The sequence below is a fragment of the Oncorhynchus keta genome, chromosome 35, assembly GCF_023373465.1.
Source record: "Oncorhynchus keta strain PuntledgeMale-10-30-2019 chromosome 35, Oket_V2, whole genome shotgun sequence".
NCBI lineage: Eukaryota > Metazoa > Chordata > Actinopteri > Salmoniformes > Salmonidae > Oncorhynchus > Oncorhynchus keta.
The window spans coordinates 55,217,377-55,233,576 of NC_068455.1; the positions used below are offsets into that span (position 1 = coordinate 55,217,377).

Below are 16,200 nucleotides of genomic sequence, written 5' to 3' on the forward strand. Positions count from 1 at the left end.
GCTGTATGACCACATTAAAAGACAAGTAACAGTCCATATTGTTCAGAGCCCAATGAAATCTCACCAGATATAGATTCCACAGACCCTACTGAGTACTCCTGACCACATCTATAAGACAGTTTATGTCATGCACATATGGGGGCATTTATTTGATCTTGGAACATGTGCTAAACCACAAATGTAATACAAATGTCCCTGAAATATGAACAAATATGAATCATTGTTAATGGTCTAGACAAATATTTGTCATACATTATGAATAAATAAATACAGGTTAATGGCACGTTTCTACTATTACGTGGGGTACTTGTACTTTGAACGTTCACCCGAAATTCCATGACCCGGAAGTTATTTTTTAAGTGTTGCTGACGAGACTCTCCTTCTAACCAACCACAGTAGCTAGTCTGTTAGCTAGCTAACTTTAAAGCCTCCAAAGACATGAGCCGTAAAAGAAACCACAGTTTCACCGAAACAAGCCTTTCTCCCGACCCCCAAAACACATTCATGGACACGCCGGGGCCTACGGCGAGAGCCGAAGATGATTTCTTGGAATTCGAACCCGACGAGGAGCTACTCTGCTCGGTGAGCGACATCACCGAACACCTTGGAAGAAACATAACAGTGGTGCTCGAAACGGCATTGTCCGAAATCAGGAAAATTGTCAGCGTCAGGATACGGGTTCTGAAAATTGAGCTGCGGGAGAAAACAGACGAAATTGAAGTCCTTAAAGCAAGGCTGGAGATACAAAGAGACGGTAGGGACCCGTACCCCAGCGGAATGACCACCGAGGCATCATCTGTATTCCGAAAATCAGACTTCCATTCGGGCAGCAAGCACAGCAACGACCCCAAGAAAGCCAAACCAGCCATGCCTGGCGTAAAGAAAGAAAACATCAATGCAATTTGCGATTATCTGATGAAAGATAAGAATTCACGGGGGGCTGAAGCGGACAGCGACCCGAGCAATCCTCCGTCTGGTAGTGACAGGGACAGCCGCCACGAACCCCAGCCGCACTCCCTCAACCTGTGGCCGGACACCATCCCTGACGCGGGGTCTGGGGATGAGGAGTCGGACTCGAACACGGATGACCTATTCGGCATACTACCATCGGGAAGCAAACGGATCTACGACTATGAATGGATGACGGGTGTGGAGTACACGTCGGATTTGAAAGGTAAACTCACCAATCACTGTTATGTGCATTGGCCATGGAGTAGGGTATACATTGGGAATTGATATGCTGGATGCTGCCCAGTCTTGCACCATTGCATGTGTCTATGTAAAGGCTGTATAGGCCCACTCGACTTTTCTGTAAATGGCCATCATAAAAGCCTAAATATGCGTTTGTTTATGCAGGTATGAGGGAGCCTAAATGTGAGACAATACCAGATGAAGACGAAGAAGAGAAAGACGAGGAAGAGGGTGATGAGTCAAACGAAAGGGATGGTGGATTGGAGCATCCCTCAGCACCTTTCTCCCATGACGCCCACACCCCTGACTTTCCCCTGGCCCCCCAGGCCTCTTCAGGAGGGGAGGGGGACGGTTCTGTGGAGGACCATGTGGATCGACTAGAACCAGGTGAGGGGAGAGGGAGAAGACCTTTATGCTTTCATTTCATGTCGTCATTCGTTTGTGAACTATCAAAAATAAAGTTGCACGCTCCATGTGTAATCTCCCTGCAATTTAATGGGTATTTACCAACGTTTCGGCATCACTGTGCCTTCTTCAGGGTCATTAATTTGTGACATTGAGGGTCTTCATCTTTACACATTGATTTTTTTTGTTGTTGCTTTTGCTCCATTTTTATTTAGAAAAATTACAAGTAAAAAAAAAGTTTTGCAGTGTGTTGACAACCTTCTGACCAATCCTTATTGCTGCTGCTTTGGCTGTATGCTTCAATTCCATGCTTAGGAACTCTAGTGGACTGAGTGCAATAACTGTAATCATTAATGTGTCGGTTCACAGGCCAGCAGTTTCCCTCCCACACATACCTCTGCCCGCTGTGTGGAACCTTCTGCCCCGACTCCTTGTTCCTGGAGGAACACATCAAACTGATACACGGCAACACCACCGGCACCCACAGCGCCCTGCAGTCCACCTCCACCACACTCCTCACCCTGGGGGAGGGTAGCAGTAACTCAAAGCGGGGGTTGGGGGTGCTGGAAGGTGGGAGCATGGGGGCCGGGTCTGGGGGGATGAGCCTAGCAAGAGGAGGAGGCGGGGGAGGTACGAGGGAGAAGAAAGTGGAAGGGGGCTACGAGTGTGGCGACTGTGGCCGCCATTTCAACTACTTGGGCAACCTACGGCAGCACCAGCGCATCCATACAGGGGAAAAGCCCTTCATATGCCCCGAGTGTGGGGAGAGGTTCCGGCACGCTGCCCGATTGAAGAGTCACCGGCTGGGGCACAATGGCGGGCAGAGCCCCTTCCCTTGCCCCCAGTGTGGGAAAGGCTTCCCGGTGCTCTCCGGCTTAAAGAGGCACCAGCGGGTGCATACAGGGGAGAGCCCCTACGCGTGCCAGCAGTGTGGGCGGCGCTTCAAGGAGCTTGGTAACCTGTATACCCACCAGAGGATCCATAGTGGTGCCACACCCTATTGCTGCCAGCAATGTGGGAGGAGCTTCCGTCACCTGGGCACCTACAAGAGCCACCGCTGCACCCCAATACAGTGACAGTGACACTTGTTACCTTGGACCTAGGCTGGCCTACTGCTAAGTGTAGCCTAGCCATCGCAGGAGCCTATTGATTGACATGCTGTTGAGGAGACTGAGGCAGGAACATTGTCTGTCTAAAGACAAGCACCATACAGACTCAAAAGGGAGTGTGCCATGATGGGAAAGGTCAAAGTGCATCATGATAAAGAGATGAAAGCATGACCCTGTTCCAATACTTCAGAAACACATCCCTCCTTCCCACTTCGGTGAAATAATCCATGACTTATTCAACATTATAAACTAGGTGTTTTGAGCCCTGAATGCTGATTTGGCAGACCGTATACTGCTCTAATTACAGTGGTAACAATAATAGCAATAAGGCACCTCGGGCATTATTGCTTAATGATAGTATAGGTGAAAGCAATATGTTTTTCGCCAACCCCGAGTGGCACAGCGGTCTAAGGCACTGCATCTCAGTGCTAGAGGCGTCACTACAGACCCTGGTTCGATTCCATGCTGTACCACAACCGGCCGTGATTGGGAGTCCCATAGGGTGGCGCACAATTGGCCCAGCGTTGTTTCAGGTTATGGATTTGCCGGGGTAGGCCGTCAATGTAAATAAGAATTAGTTCCTAACTGACTTTCCTAGTTAAAGGTGAAATAAATAAAAAACCAGTCAGATCTGGGATTATTTCTAGGAAGGAAGGAAGGATGCATTTTAGTTGTATTCAAATAGGACCCATGTTGGCATATCCTGTTGGGAAGAGGTCTCACACTACTAAGAGGAGTGTGACTTTGCTGCCACCTTGTGGACTTCTTATATTACTGCACAAATTAAGTTTCACAGTGGCACTGCTGTTTTAACCTCACTTACCTACCAGCGACTATTCTGCCCAGAGCAGATAAGTTGGCATTTTATCTTCTTTTTTTATAATGACGTAACCTATATTAATGACACTATATTCTTTACACCTTTTTGGTATGTCCAACATCATCATGTGAGACATTTTTTTGTTCAGTTCCTTGCTACCTCATGTAGAACAAGGAATCAAGTCAGCTCTATGGCATTTCTATCTGCAACGTTTGACAACTGAACGCAGTCTTGATATCTGTAGCCCTTTCAAATGAACCCCTCTCTTAACAGACTAGTTATCTACACGGTTCAGGAAAACATTCAGTTCAAGGTGAATTATATGGGGGGAAAATAACCCCTCTTGTCTCAATTCACCCCAATTGTGTAGCTGGAAAATATCCCCAATACCATATGTGACTGTTGAACACATAACAAAAGAAGCACCAACTTGTCCAAAAAATATCTGGTAAACAATTCGTATTAAAACGGGAAATGTGAAAAGCTAATAATTGACCATCTGCATTCTATGTGGTGCTTTGTGTTGTGTGAGTGTACTTTCAACAATGCTAATACTCCCCCCATTGACGAAGACTTCCTGATGTGGACTTGGACTAAGATAAGGAGAGGGACGGGATGTAAGGACTGGCATACTTGGAATAGAACATGTTTAGATGGTGTACATTTTGAAGGAACAGTCAGTGCCCAGAGAGCCTTGGTGACTCAATTGAGATGGTAGATTTGTGTGCGTTTGTGTACTTCTTTTGTATAACCAGCGGGCACTGCGTTTCTGTGTCTGTGCAGCTGTGTCTTCATCCTGCCCACTGCAGAGGGACAATCAAATAGGAGATAAACATTACGACACTCCATCACTGATCACGACAAGCCCTTTATACACACACACACACACACATAGTGGCTCCCGTTAAAGGCATCAGAATTGTTGGAAAGCCGCAGAGAGCGAGACAGAGCAGGAGAACGCGAGTAGCATTTTAGCCCAGTAGGTCTACATGCCAGAGACACTTCCGTCCAAACATGAAGGGCAATACATTTGCAACACAAACAGATTCATTCAAAACAGGCCGCTGACTGTGGAAATGTGGTCCTTTATTCTTTGCTATCCCTGATGATATCTAAAGTTAACAGACTCGGGCAGGAAGTATACTGAACAAAAGTATAAATGCAATCATTTAAAAGATTTTACTGTGTTTACAGTAAGGAAATTGGTCAATTTAATTTTTTTTATTAGGCCCTGATCTATAGATTTCATGACTGGGAATGCAGATATGGTTGGTCACAGATACCTTTTAAAAAAGTAGGGGCGTGGATCAGAAAACCAGTCAGTGTCTGTCATCATTTGTCTCATGCAGCACAACAAATCCCCTTCGAACAGAGTCGATCAGGCTGTTGTTTGTGGCCTGTGGAATGTTGTCCCACTCTTCTTCAATGGCTGTCGTACACGTCGATCCAGAGCATCACAAACATGCTCAATGGGTGGTGACACATTTGGTGAGTATGCAGGCCATGGAAGAGCTGGGACATTTTCAGCTTCCAGGAATTGTGTACAGATCCTTGTGACACAGGGCCGTGCATTATCATGCTGAAACATGAGGTGATGGTGGAGGATGAATGAAACGACAACGGGCCTCCGGATCTCGTCACGGTATCTCTGCATTAAAATTGCCATCGATAAAATGCAATTGTGTTTGTTGGCTGTAGAGTATGCCTGCCGATACCATAACCCCACCGCCACCATGGGGCACTCTGTTCACAATTTTGATATCAGCAAACCTATCACCCACACAATGCTATGCACATGGTCTGCGGTTGTGAGGCTCAGTAGGATGTACTGCCAAATTCTCTAAAGCGACGTTTGGAGAAATGAACATTAAGTTATCTGGCAACAGCTCTGGTGGGCATTCCTGCAGTCAGTGTGCCAATTACACGCTTCCAAATCTTGAGGAATCTGCAGGATTTTGTTGTGTGACAAAACTGCACATTTTAGAGTGGCCTTTTATTGTCCACAGCACAAGGTGCACCTGTGTAATGATCATGCTGTTTAATCAGCTTCTTGATATGTCACACCTGTCAGGTGGCTGGATTATCTTGTCAAAGGAGAAATGCTTACTAACGGTGATGTAAACAAATATGTGCACAACATTTGAGAGAAATATGCTTTTTGTGCATATGGAACATTTCTGGGATCTTTTATTTCACCTCATGAAACATGGGACCGACACTTGGTGTGTTTTATATTGTTGTTCAGTTTACAGTAGTTACAAGTGCGGTAAATGGATGACAGAAGAGAGGGAGAAAAGACCACTCCAGTCCTCATCCTGTCCATGTTATTTTTTATTAAGGCCTGACAACTCCTGCCAAGTAATTGCTCTGGCTCTATGATGGCTGAGCATGTCACTTGTTATCTCAAGTCGTGAAAGAGAGAGAAAGTGTGTTTATGTGCAAGGTGTGTGCGTGAGAGAGTACACAGGAACAACTAATCTTGGTCAACTCTCTCTCTTTCTCTCTCACTCTCACTCACCAACTGTCAATGGACCTGAGAGCTTGTAAGTGCTCTACAAGGACGAAATGTACCAGCAATAAAATACCAAGTTGTACATTAAAAGGAAATCATTATTGAATGATGGAAGAAAGTGTATGGACAAATAGGGGAGGTGACGGGGAGGTTAAGTATGCCTTGAATTGATTGATACGGTGTGAAAAGGCACCTGGCATTGAACAAATATGTGTGTGCTTGTGTGAGAAATGGCAGGCCCTGTTCACTGTCCCCTACTCCGCCTGGTAACACTGCAGGTCGTCTCACACACAGCCTGTAGGAGGCACTGATCTTCTGCTGTATACAGCCTGTTAACCTGCAGTGTGTGTGGATGCGTGTGTCATGCACTACCTGGAAAGACCTTGGCTCAACCACAGAGCCGTGCAGCAAGTAAATGGGAATGCTTGTACTATACTGTAGCTGCACTCAAGAACTCTTTCCTTCTACCTGCATGGCAATCAACATGCATCAAATGGAGATGTCCTGACTACACCTCCCCTTCCTTCTCGTTTCGTAATCTTCACATTCTCAATCTCCCTCTCTTGCTCTCTTTCTTACGCGCACACGCACCCACACAGTCTTGTTTAACTAACCTTGTTGGGGGACACAATTGATTGCCATTGAAAATCATATTTTCCCTAACTCTAAACCTAACCCTAACTCCTAAACCTTTAACTCCTAATTCTAACCTTAAACCTAAACCCATAGAAATAGTATTTTTCCTTGTGGGGACTAACAAAATGTCCCCAGTTTGCCAAATTTGTCTTCGTCTACTATTCTTGTGGGGACACACATACACTTGAATCCACCATTGCAGTGTGCTGTAATTCAGAGATGATACCCTTAGGGATTTCCATCAGTCACTGAGCCTAGCCATGCATCAACTCTCCAACTGCTAGAGAGAGACTGACATATGGAGACACAACTTTGAGTACTTCTTCACTAACATCCCCCATCAGGTCAGCCTAGAGGCCCTCAAGTTCTACCTCAATGAACGTCCCCCTAATGCTCTTCCTTGCCCTAATTGTATTTTATACAATGGGTGGGTCTAATCCTGAATGCTGATTGGTTAAAACTGCATTCCAGCTGGTGTCTATTCCACAAGTTGCCACCAGCTAAATCTATGACGTTAAAATGCCTATTTACTCTGTTCCATCTGACTGTGCAATCCACTGTCTCATCAGCCCAGCCAGGCAATTTATAAACTTGATCTCCACTATAAAAAGCATCTAGATATTATCTCACATTTCTTTTTGACGAACATTTTGTTTTCAACAGTGGAGATGTGTATTAACCTTGCTGTCTGTCTCTCCAACATTTGCAACATAGTTTCAATATTGAAATTCGATCTCCTGCTGTCCCATAGTAATGAACGTGTCGGGACGTGACAGAAAGTCAGGCAGCGTTTCTCAGCCAGTCAAAAACATGAATCAGTTTGAATCATTTTTATGGATATATACAACAAAAATGTCAATTGAAAAAAGGTCAAACGAAACGCAGCTAATTTGCACTCTTTCCAGCTTCAGTTTGCAGTGATTGTGTTACTGTAGCTGTGTTGTTGGCTAGCTCCTCTGAACAACAGTATCCTGATGAGTGAGCACATTTTCTATGCCAGGCGAAATCGCACCTCATTAACTCAAATGTTATGGATGTCCCCAAATAAATGTCACTAACAGCTTAAACAAATGCAGCTACTTTGCTGTTATTCTGGCTGCAATTTTGGACGTGACTGTAAGTTAGCCATAGTTGGCTAGCGAGCAAGTAAGGGATAAGAACATTGCCAGCTAGTTAAAAACAAACGACTGGGTCGCATCCATAGATACAGAACAAAAAGACTGAATGACTGGGTCGCGTCTCTAGCAACCCTAGATTTGTGTCGGGACTATATCTTGTGGAAGGATGAAATGGAATGAATAAATGTATCAAAATAACACATGGTCATGAAAATGTTTTTTTTTTTAAAGTTTGTCAACAATTTTCTCTTCAGAGGATACTTTTTCTTCCAGACCAAAGGAACAGCGATGGGGAGCACTATGGCTCCTAATTATGCTAACCTATATGTAGGAATGTTTGAGAAACAGGTGGTGCTGAATCCAGACCTTAAACCCTTTCTCTCCCATATTCTCCTAATTCTGAGATATATGGATGACATTTTAGCGATCTATGCAGGGATCCAGGAAGAAGTCTTGGAATTCCATGCCTATCTAAACTCTATAAGTGAGCACATTTGCTTCACCATTAACTATGACCTACCCCAAATCAGTTTTCTTAATGTGATGGTTCTTTAGGACAAAACCTCCCTCTCTATAGGAAACCTACGGACAGGAACACCCTCCTTAGAGGTGACAGCGTTCATCCACGTCCAATTAAAAGTCTCCCTGGAAGTCAATTCAGCCACATCAGAAGAATATGCAGCTCTGATGCTTCTTACCAGAAACAGGCCACGCACCTCACATAAAGGTTTAAGGAAAGGCGGTACAAAGACAATGGGGTAAACATGCCAATGATCATTTTGATGGGCTAACACAGTTGGAAAGCCTTCAACCAAAAGCCTTCAACCCCTCATCCTTCACCCGATACTCACCACTGGGGAAAGAATTTTAAGGACATTATCAGGAAGCACTGGTACATTATTGATACTGACCCACAATTGAAACCCATCTATAAATATCCCCCACGTATGGTCTTTAAAAGACCCCAAACGGTGATTTATCCACCAGAGAAAAGGGAAACTTTCTTGGATAAGGTTCTGGAGGGTCATTACAAACGTGGCCAATGTACTCAATGCAGTTTCACGCACAAATGTGACTCATTTACCCACCCCCACACAGGACAAAGATTTCAGATCAAAGGCCTTACACCCTGCATGTCCACCAATGTTGTTTACATGTTGACATGTCCATGTGGTCTATCTTACATAGGGAAAACCCTGTAGATATACAGATATATACAGAAAGGTGACACACACAAAAAAACAGTTGCTGTTCATTTTATACAAGCTGGACATCCTATTACTTCTCTGAGATACACAGGAATAGAAATGGTCAAGATGTCACGCAGGGAGGTGGAGGGGGAGGTGACATTGAGAGGAAACTTCTTAAAAAGGGGAATCTTCCCGGATCCACAGGCTCGACTCACTGTCTCTTGGCCTTAACGAGGAGTTTGACTTAAAACCGTTTTTATATTTCCAAATGTCCAAATAATCGTGTTTTGTATCCTAATTGAATATTGTGGAGGCTGGAGTCATTAAAACACGTTTTTCAACCACTCCACAAATTTCTTGTTAACAAACTATAGTTCTGGCAAGTCGGTTAGGACATTTACTTTGTGCATGACACAAGTCATTTTTCCAGCAAGTGTTTACAGACAGATTATTTCACTGTATCACAAATCCAATGGGTCAGAAGTTTACATACACTAAGTTGACTGTGCCTTTAAACAGTTTGGAAAATTCCAGAAAATGATGTCATGGCTTAGAAGCTTTTGATAAGCTAATTGACATCATTTGAGTCAATTGGAGGTGTACCTGTGGATGTATTTCAAGGCCTACCTTCAAACTCAGTGCCTCTTTGCTTGACATCATGGAAAAATCCAAAGAAAGCAGCCAAGACCTCAGTCTTTTTTTGTAGACCTCCACAAGTCTGGTTCATCCCTGGGAGCAATTTTCAAATACCTGAAGGTACCACGTTCATCTGTACAAACAACAGTACGCAAGTATAAACACCATGGGACCACGCAGCCGTCATAACACTCAGAAAGGAGACGCATTCTGTCTCCTAGAGATGAACGTACTTTGGTGCGAAAAGTGCAAATCAATTCCAGAACAACAGCAAAGGACCTTGTGAAGATGCTGGAGGAAACAGGTACAAAAGTATCTATATCCACAGTAAAACGAGTCCTATATCAACATAACCATCATTATGTTTGGAGGAAAAAGGGGGACGCTTGCAAGCCAAAGAACACCATCCCAACCATGAAGCACGGGGGTGGCAGCATCATGTTGTGGGGTGCTGTGCTGCAAGAGGGACTGGTGCACTTCACAAAATAGATGGCTTCATGAGGCAGGAAAATTATGTGGATTTATTGAATCAACATCTCAAGACATCAGTCAGGAAGTTAAAGCTTTGTCTCAAATGGGTCTTCCAAATGGACAATGACCCCAAGCACACTTTACAAAGTTGTGGCAAAATGGCTTAAGGACAACAAAGTATTGGAGAGGCCATCACAAAGCCCTGACCTCAATCCTATAGAAAATGTGTGGGCAGAACTGAAAAAGTGTGTGTGAGCAAGGAGGCCAACAAACCTGATTCAGTTACACTAGCTCTGTCAGGAGGAATGGGCCAAAATTCACCCAACTTATTGTGGAAGCTTGTGGAAGGCTACCCAAAACATTTGACCGAAGTTAACAATTTAAAGTCATTGCTACCAAATACTAATTGAGTGTATGTAAACTTCTCACCCAGTGGGAATGTAATGAAAGAAATAAAAGCTGCAATAAATCATTCTCTCTACTATTGTTCTGACATTTCGCATCCTTAAAATAAAGTGGCGATCCTAACTGACCTAAGACAGGGAGTTTTTACTAGGATTAAATGTCAGGATTTGTGAAAAACTGAGTTTAAATGTATTTGGCTAAGGTGTATGTATGTAAATTCCAACTTCAGGGTAGCCTAGTGGTTAGAGCGTTGGACTAGTAACCCGGAAGGTTGCAAGTTCAAACCCCCGAGCTGACTTGAAAATAAGAATTTGTTCTTAACTGACTTGCCTAGTTAAATAAAGGTAAACATATATATATATATATATTGATCACATTCCTTGTGTATGATCATATATTTCGATACATTGTGAACTAATGTTATATATTTTTACCTCACTGAGTACTGCCCCTGTATATAGGACCTTCCACCCCCCACCTGGGATATGGATGCGTGATGAAACTTTGTTATAAATAAAATCACTCGGGAGCATGCGCAATGTGAGATCAGGTGTTGGCGATTTCCTACATCTCCAGCACCTGTGGAAAGTACCTGTGTATGTTCTTAAGCTTTTGTACACTTCTTCTGTTCCTCATACATATATACGACCTTGTATTTGACCTTTTACTTTATCTTTCACAGTATTATATTTCCCAATCTCTCTCTCTCTTTTCTATCTCTCTATTCCCTTACTAAGTCCCCTTCTGCTATCACTCTATCTTCTCTCCCTCTCGCTTTCCTTTACTGTTTCGTTCTATCTGTCCCCCTCTCCATTTATCCTCCTCGCTCTCTCATTCCTAAGCACTATAAAGGAGGCTATAAGACACCATAATAATTGCAACAGGCAACATGCAGTGGTGTAGGCCCATAAGCACATGAGAAGAGACCTCATCACTGCGACTATAGACTTGGTAATGATAACCATTAAATAAATGCTTCTCCCCCCTGGGCCTTTCTCAAAGCCATCAGCCCTCCCCACGTCCTCCCTCTCCTCCTCTTCTCCACCATCGATTTACAACGGTCATTTACAAAGGCTTCTTGTCTGCTTAGCATTTCAACCCCATTGCCTGCCATGTGTTCAATAAGCCAACAGACGCAGCAGGCAGGTGGGCACTAACCATTTCTGATGAAAGAAGCCTACCCTGGGACCGGATAGTTTCCCCTGTGTGTTGTGATGATGACTTGTATAATGCGTGTTAGGTAAGTACTGTTTCAGAAGGTGGGGGGCATGCTGCATTCACATGGAAATGCCAGGATTTCTAATTAAACTCTCACCTGCCAGCGGGTATTTGCCACGCCAGGTGGACACCGGGTACAGATCTGTGGGTGAGAGGATGGAGATTGAGGCATTATTATTCGACATGTATGCACTAGGTTGTAGATGTCAACTGACATTTACCCCTCAGAGTAGGTCTATGGAGGGCTGTACCTGTAGCAATCCCCAAATTAACTGTGCTGTGCTTTGTGGTTCTATGATACTGTGTTCTACTGTACCGTGTTTTGTTGCACATTGCCCATATCCACAAAGCATCTCAAAGTATGAGTGCTGATCTAGGATCAGTTTGGCCTTTTAGATTATTATGATTAAGATGATATGTACAGATTCGAGATCAGCACTCCTACTCTGAGATGCTCCGTGGATATGGGCCCAGGCCTTATTTAGGTGACACTGTACAGTGAATATGTAGCACAATGACTATGAATTATACCTCCTGGTAATGCCTACCTCTTCATGTCACATGTAAAAGGCAAAGCCCTAAAACGTTTTCCAAGGTGAATGCGGGAGATGGAATTTAGATGTGCCTATCTTCAAGTAAAGGTCAAGTGGTCGTTGGGGAGGGGTGCGGAGGGATAAAAAAAAAAAAGTCTGGCTGTAACAAATGTGTATTCTTACTGTACACACCCCTACGGAGGATGCTTCTCTCCTCGGGCGCCGTCGATAAAGAGTATTTTTCAGCCCCTAACGCCAGGTTCGGCAATTTACCCGTCTTATATCAGCTCACTTGTCCTCGGGGTGGAAATATTAGAGGCGTGTCCTTAAAAACATGATCCAAAGTGCTAATTTCAGGCAGTGGGGATGAGGATATTGAAGACCATCCAAAAGCTATTTTTTTATGGCATGAATTTTGACCAGCCTATCCAGCCGCGATGCACACTGCCCATATGCTCATGGAATAAGAGTAGCCTAACGTGCTTTTGGTGCATGTATACTTCCTATTTAGAAACATAAAAAACATTTGTTTTCCCCATTTAGTTTGATATGATCAAAAACCAAGCACAGCCTCCCCTCCTCTCAATGAAGGCTTTTGCTTGTCTGCCCCAAAGCAGTGGTCAAGGCGGGCTCCTGAGACAACTTGGAAATCAATTTTAATCACCAAGGCTTTATCAAAATATCACGTTTGAGAGGAGTTAAACAGTGAGCCCACATTCCCCTTTTCATCTATGTATTGTAGGCAGGCCCACATTATTTTAGCCATGCAGGTCCTGTTTTGGACGTGCTTAAAACCCCCTCCATGATGTCGCCTACGAGTCCATGTCCATCATGAAACGAAAGACGACAACCTTGATGAATACCGGTGAACCTCGTATTCAGAACTTATCTGTAACCTGTAAGAATTCCTTGTTATCCAATTCCTATGTTCAAAACCCATGCCCTGTTTTAGGTCTAATATAATGAAAGCTGTTTCAACAGCAATGCGTGTCTTTTTTATGCTGGCAATTTTAGGTTCACAGCTAGGTTCTGAACTAATATTTATACCAAACATTTTAGGGTCCATACACAGATAGGCTACATAGCTAGCTACAAATCCATAGGCATACAGGTATTTGTATACACTATTGCACAATAATGTTATCTAGTCAGCTAGCTTGCTAAATTGCAATTTTTGTACATTGATTTTATGAATAAATTAATATGCATAATCGTTTGTCTCTACATTAACTAACATATTGCTCTCAACTCTACATTTTTTCCATGATTCGTTATGACGTCATAGTCACATTCATTTGCTTCCATCCTACTATTTTTTCAGCCGTCTTTGCGGAAGAAAGTCCCCAGCCTTGGGTCGCGTAGCGTCAAATTCGTAATGGGAACCACTCGATATGATTAGTCATCGCCCAGCGGTCGCCGCATAAAGTTGGGAAAAGTTTATATTTTTCACCACCTCCCACGCTACGTTCGCACCGCCCAAAGGTCCCTCCCTGCCTTCTCCACTTCTCACCGCTTTCTTGTGCTAGTGTACACAGAGCCTACCTATCTACAACAGTCAATATTACTACCTTAGAGTACTTCTACTACTATTATGCCTACTTCTACACAATGATGGGATTAGCTATTTGGAAAACCTTCAATCAAAGTAATGCGTTCGGAGATTAGGATTGAATCATTCCAAGCAGAATTAAAATAGTGCGACCAGGTCTCACTGTGACAATAGCTTGTAGCCTAATAAAACACCAATATGTGAAATATTTATTGTACTTATCAAAGCAATGATAAATGAAATGTCCATCACTGAAGAAAATGTTTTCAAACTTTTCTGAAATGGCCTGGACTTTAGGCTACAATATAGGTTTACTTGCAACCTCGAAATTCAATTAATAGCCCGGGGCATTAATTTGATTAAATCACTGAACACAAGAGACAGGCTTCTAATTTGAGCCAGGCATCTATTTCCTTTATCGACACAGTTTTTTCTCATTTGCATAGTTAATAGTTTAATGCTTGCAGTTTCTTACTGTCGACAAAAATGGATCATTTCCATATTGTTTTTTTGAGTCACTAATTTTAAATGTAACAAAGCAAACAGTAAACCTCGTAAACAATTCATGATAATTACTGGTAACAATTCATTTAGACCAGCCGTTTACTTCAAATAGGTGTTTATTTGCTGAACTGTGTGCCGTTGCCCGGCTACTAAAGGGGACAGGCTGCTATTTGAGACTCACCGTTTAATCAAAATTGTACAGTAAACTATTTTTTTTTTTAAATTAAAAAAAATAAAAAAACATTAGAAGGCTGACATAACCACCACTATGAATTTACTTACTGTGGCAACATCGTTTCAGAACATAAGGCTTCTTTGAGCAATCAATTTATAACAGGAAATGAGTTACAGAAGACAATATATATAACACGTTACATTACTCCGTTATCCCCCAACACTGCTTTTACCACAGTCAATACTACTACTACTACTACTACTACTACTACTACAGTCACTATTTACACCACTACTGCAGTCACTTCTTCTACTGTTACTATCCCACTAAAGGTTACTAATCCCACTTCTATTTAAAATGAATACAAAAATGATGCTTTAAGTAAAATATTAGCGTTTGTCTGAAGCAGGAAATTTGAAAGCTAATTTGACCAGCATAAGCAGTTTGACTAAATACTGCTAGAGTACTTCAGTTTTGCAAAAAATATTATATTCATACATTTTCAGTTTTACAAACAGACAGACAATTAACAGCAAACAATACATCAATACATTGACAGAAGGCAGAAAAAACAAAAACAGAAAGGAAAAACTGAAGACAGCATTGCTCTTCAGAAATCGGCACCATGCTTTATTGATATTTGACATACTGTATAAAGAATATGTGTGCTGATACCAATTATACTTTTATTTGCATAAAGTTATTGCCTGTAGGGGATTTCATTGATGAAAAAACAAGTGCGGAAAGAGAGGTGTTGTGTGTATCTTGTTCAATAGCGAGCCATGGAGGGAAAGAGGGATCTACCACACCAGGACATGCATGCTGCCAAATAAACCAGGGCTCTAACATTTACCTGCTATAATAATGCTGAAAATGTGTCAGGCTTAGGCCCCTTTTTTTTGAGATACGGTGGGTGTACTTTGTTTCCCCTCCACAAAAGGCAGGATGATATAGAATCCAAGGATTTGAAGAAAAAACTTTATAGTTAAAAATATAGGCAGATTGTGAAAGCGATAAAGGACTCTGGGGAGCGTAACCATTTTAACAGCGTTAACACAGCCGATCATAGAAAAAGGCAACACTCTCCAGATCTCAATGTTGTGCTTCAACTTTTCTATCACGTTGAGATAGTTCCATTTATAAATACATTTTGAATCCTTAGGGAGAGCAACAGCTAAATATTTGATTTTGTCTTTTGCGATTTTAAAAGGTATATTTTTTAATAAAGTCTAGGTTTATGTCGCCTTTAGGGGGCATGAATTCACTTTTATCCCAGGTGTACCCAGAGAGTTCTCCAAATGATTCAATGAGCTCCAACGGTGGTGGAAGTGACTTTTCGGAGAGTGAAAGGAACAACATGATACTATGATATGATAAAGCGGCCATTGGGGTCGCTTATAGTTGAAATATGTTTGAATGGGACAGTGTTTCGAATTAATATGGCCACGTCTGATGACAAAGTTGATTGATGAATCTGCAAAACCCAACTACATCTTAATCTCAATTTTTCAGTATGCTTCATGTGAGTTTCTTGTAAAAGCATAGCCTCCAGATAAAGATTTAAAATGGCCAAGTGGTAGAGCTACCAGAGCCATAAGAAAGTATTATGTGGTCCTCAGCTATGAGTAACATTGTAGCAATATGGCACAATATGAAAAGACAATGGCACAATATGAAAAGAGCAAAGGACATACGAAAAACCCATCCTCCACCTCCCAAAACGCAGTA

At 42.6% G+C, this 16,200-nt stretch overlaps 1 protein-coding gene across 1 annotated transcript; it reads left to right on the forward strand.

Moving 5' to 3' along the window:
• Positions 1-346: 346 nt before the first annotated feature.
• Positions 347-4,371, forward strand: LOC118368639 (zinc finger protein 16-like). Its single transcript, XM_035752905.1, has 3 exons — positions 347-1,174; positions 1,357-1,578; positions 1,966-4,371. The coding sequence occupies exons 1-3, from the start codon at positions 439-441 to the stop codon at positions 2,670-2,672; spliced, it is 1,665 nt and encodes a 554-aa protein (XP_035608798.1). The 5' UTR covers positions 347-438; the 3' UTR covers positions 2,673-4,371.
• Positions 4,372-16,200: the final 11,829 nt, after the last annotated feature.

Excerpts from the sequence above, each read along its gene's own strand:
- LOC118368639 (XM_035752905.1), top strand. The coding sequence starts at position 439 with ATGAGCCGTAAAAGAAACCACAGTTTCACCGAAACAAGCCTTTCTCCC. Across the intron at positions 1,175-1,356 it reads GTACACGTCGGATTTGAAAG|GTATGAGGGAGCCTAAATGT; the intron begins GTAAACTCACCA and ends TTGTTTATGCAG. Across the intron at positions 1,579-1,965 it reads TGTGGATCGACTAGAACCAG|GCCAGCAGTTTCCCTCCCAC; the intron begins GTGAGGGGAGAG and ends GTCGGTTCACAG.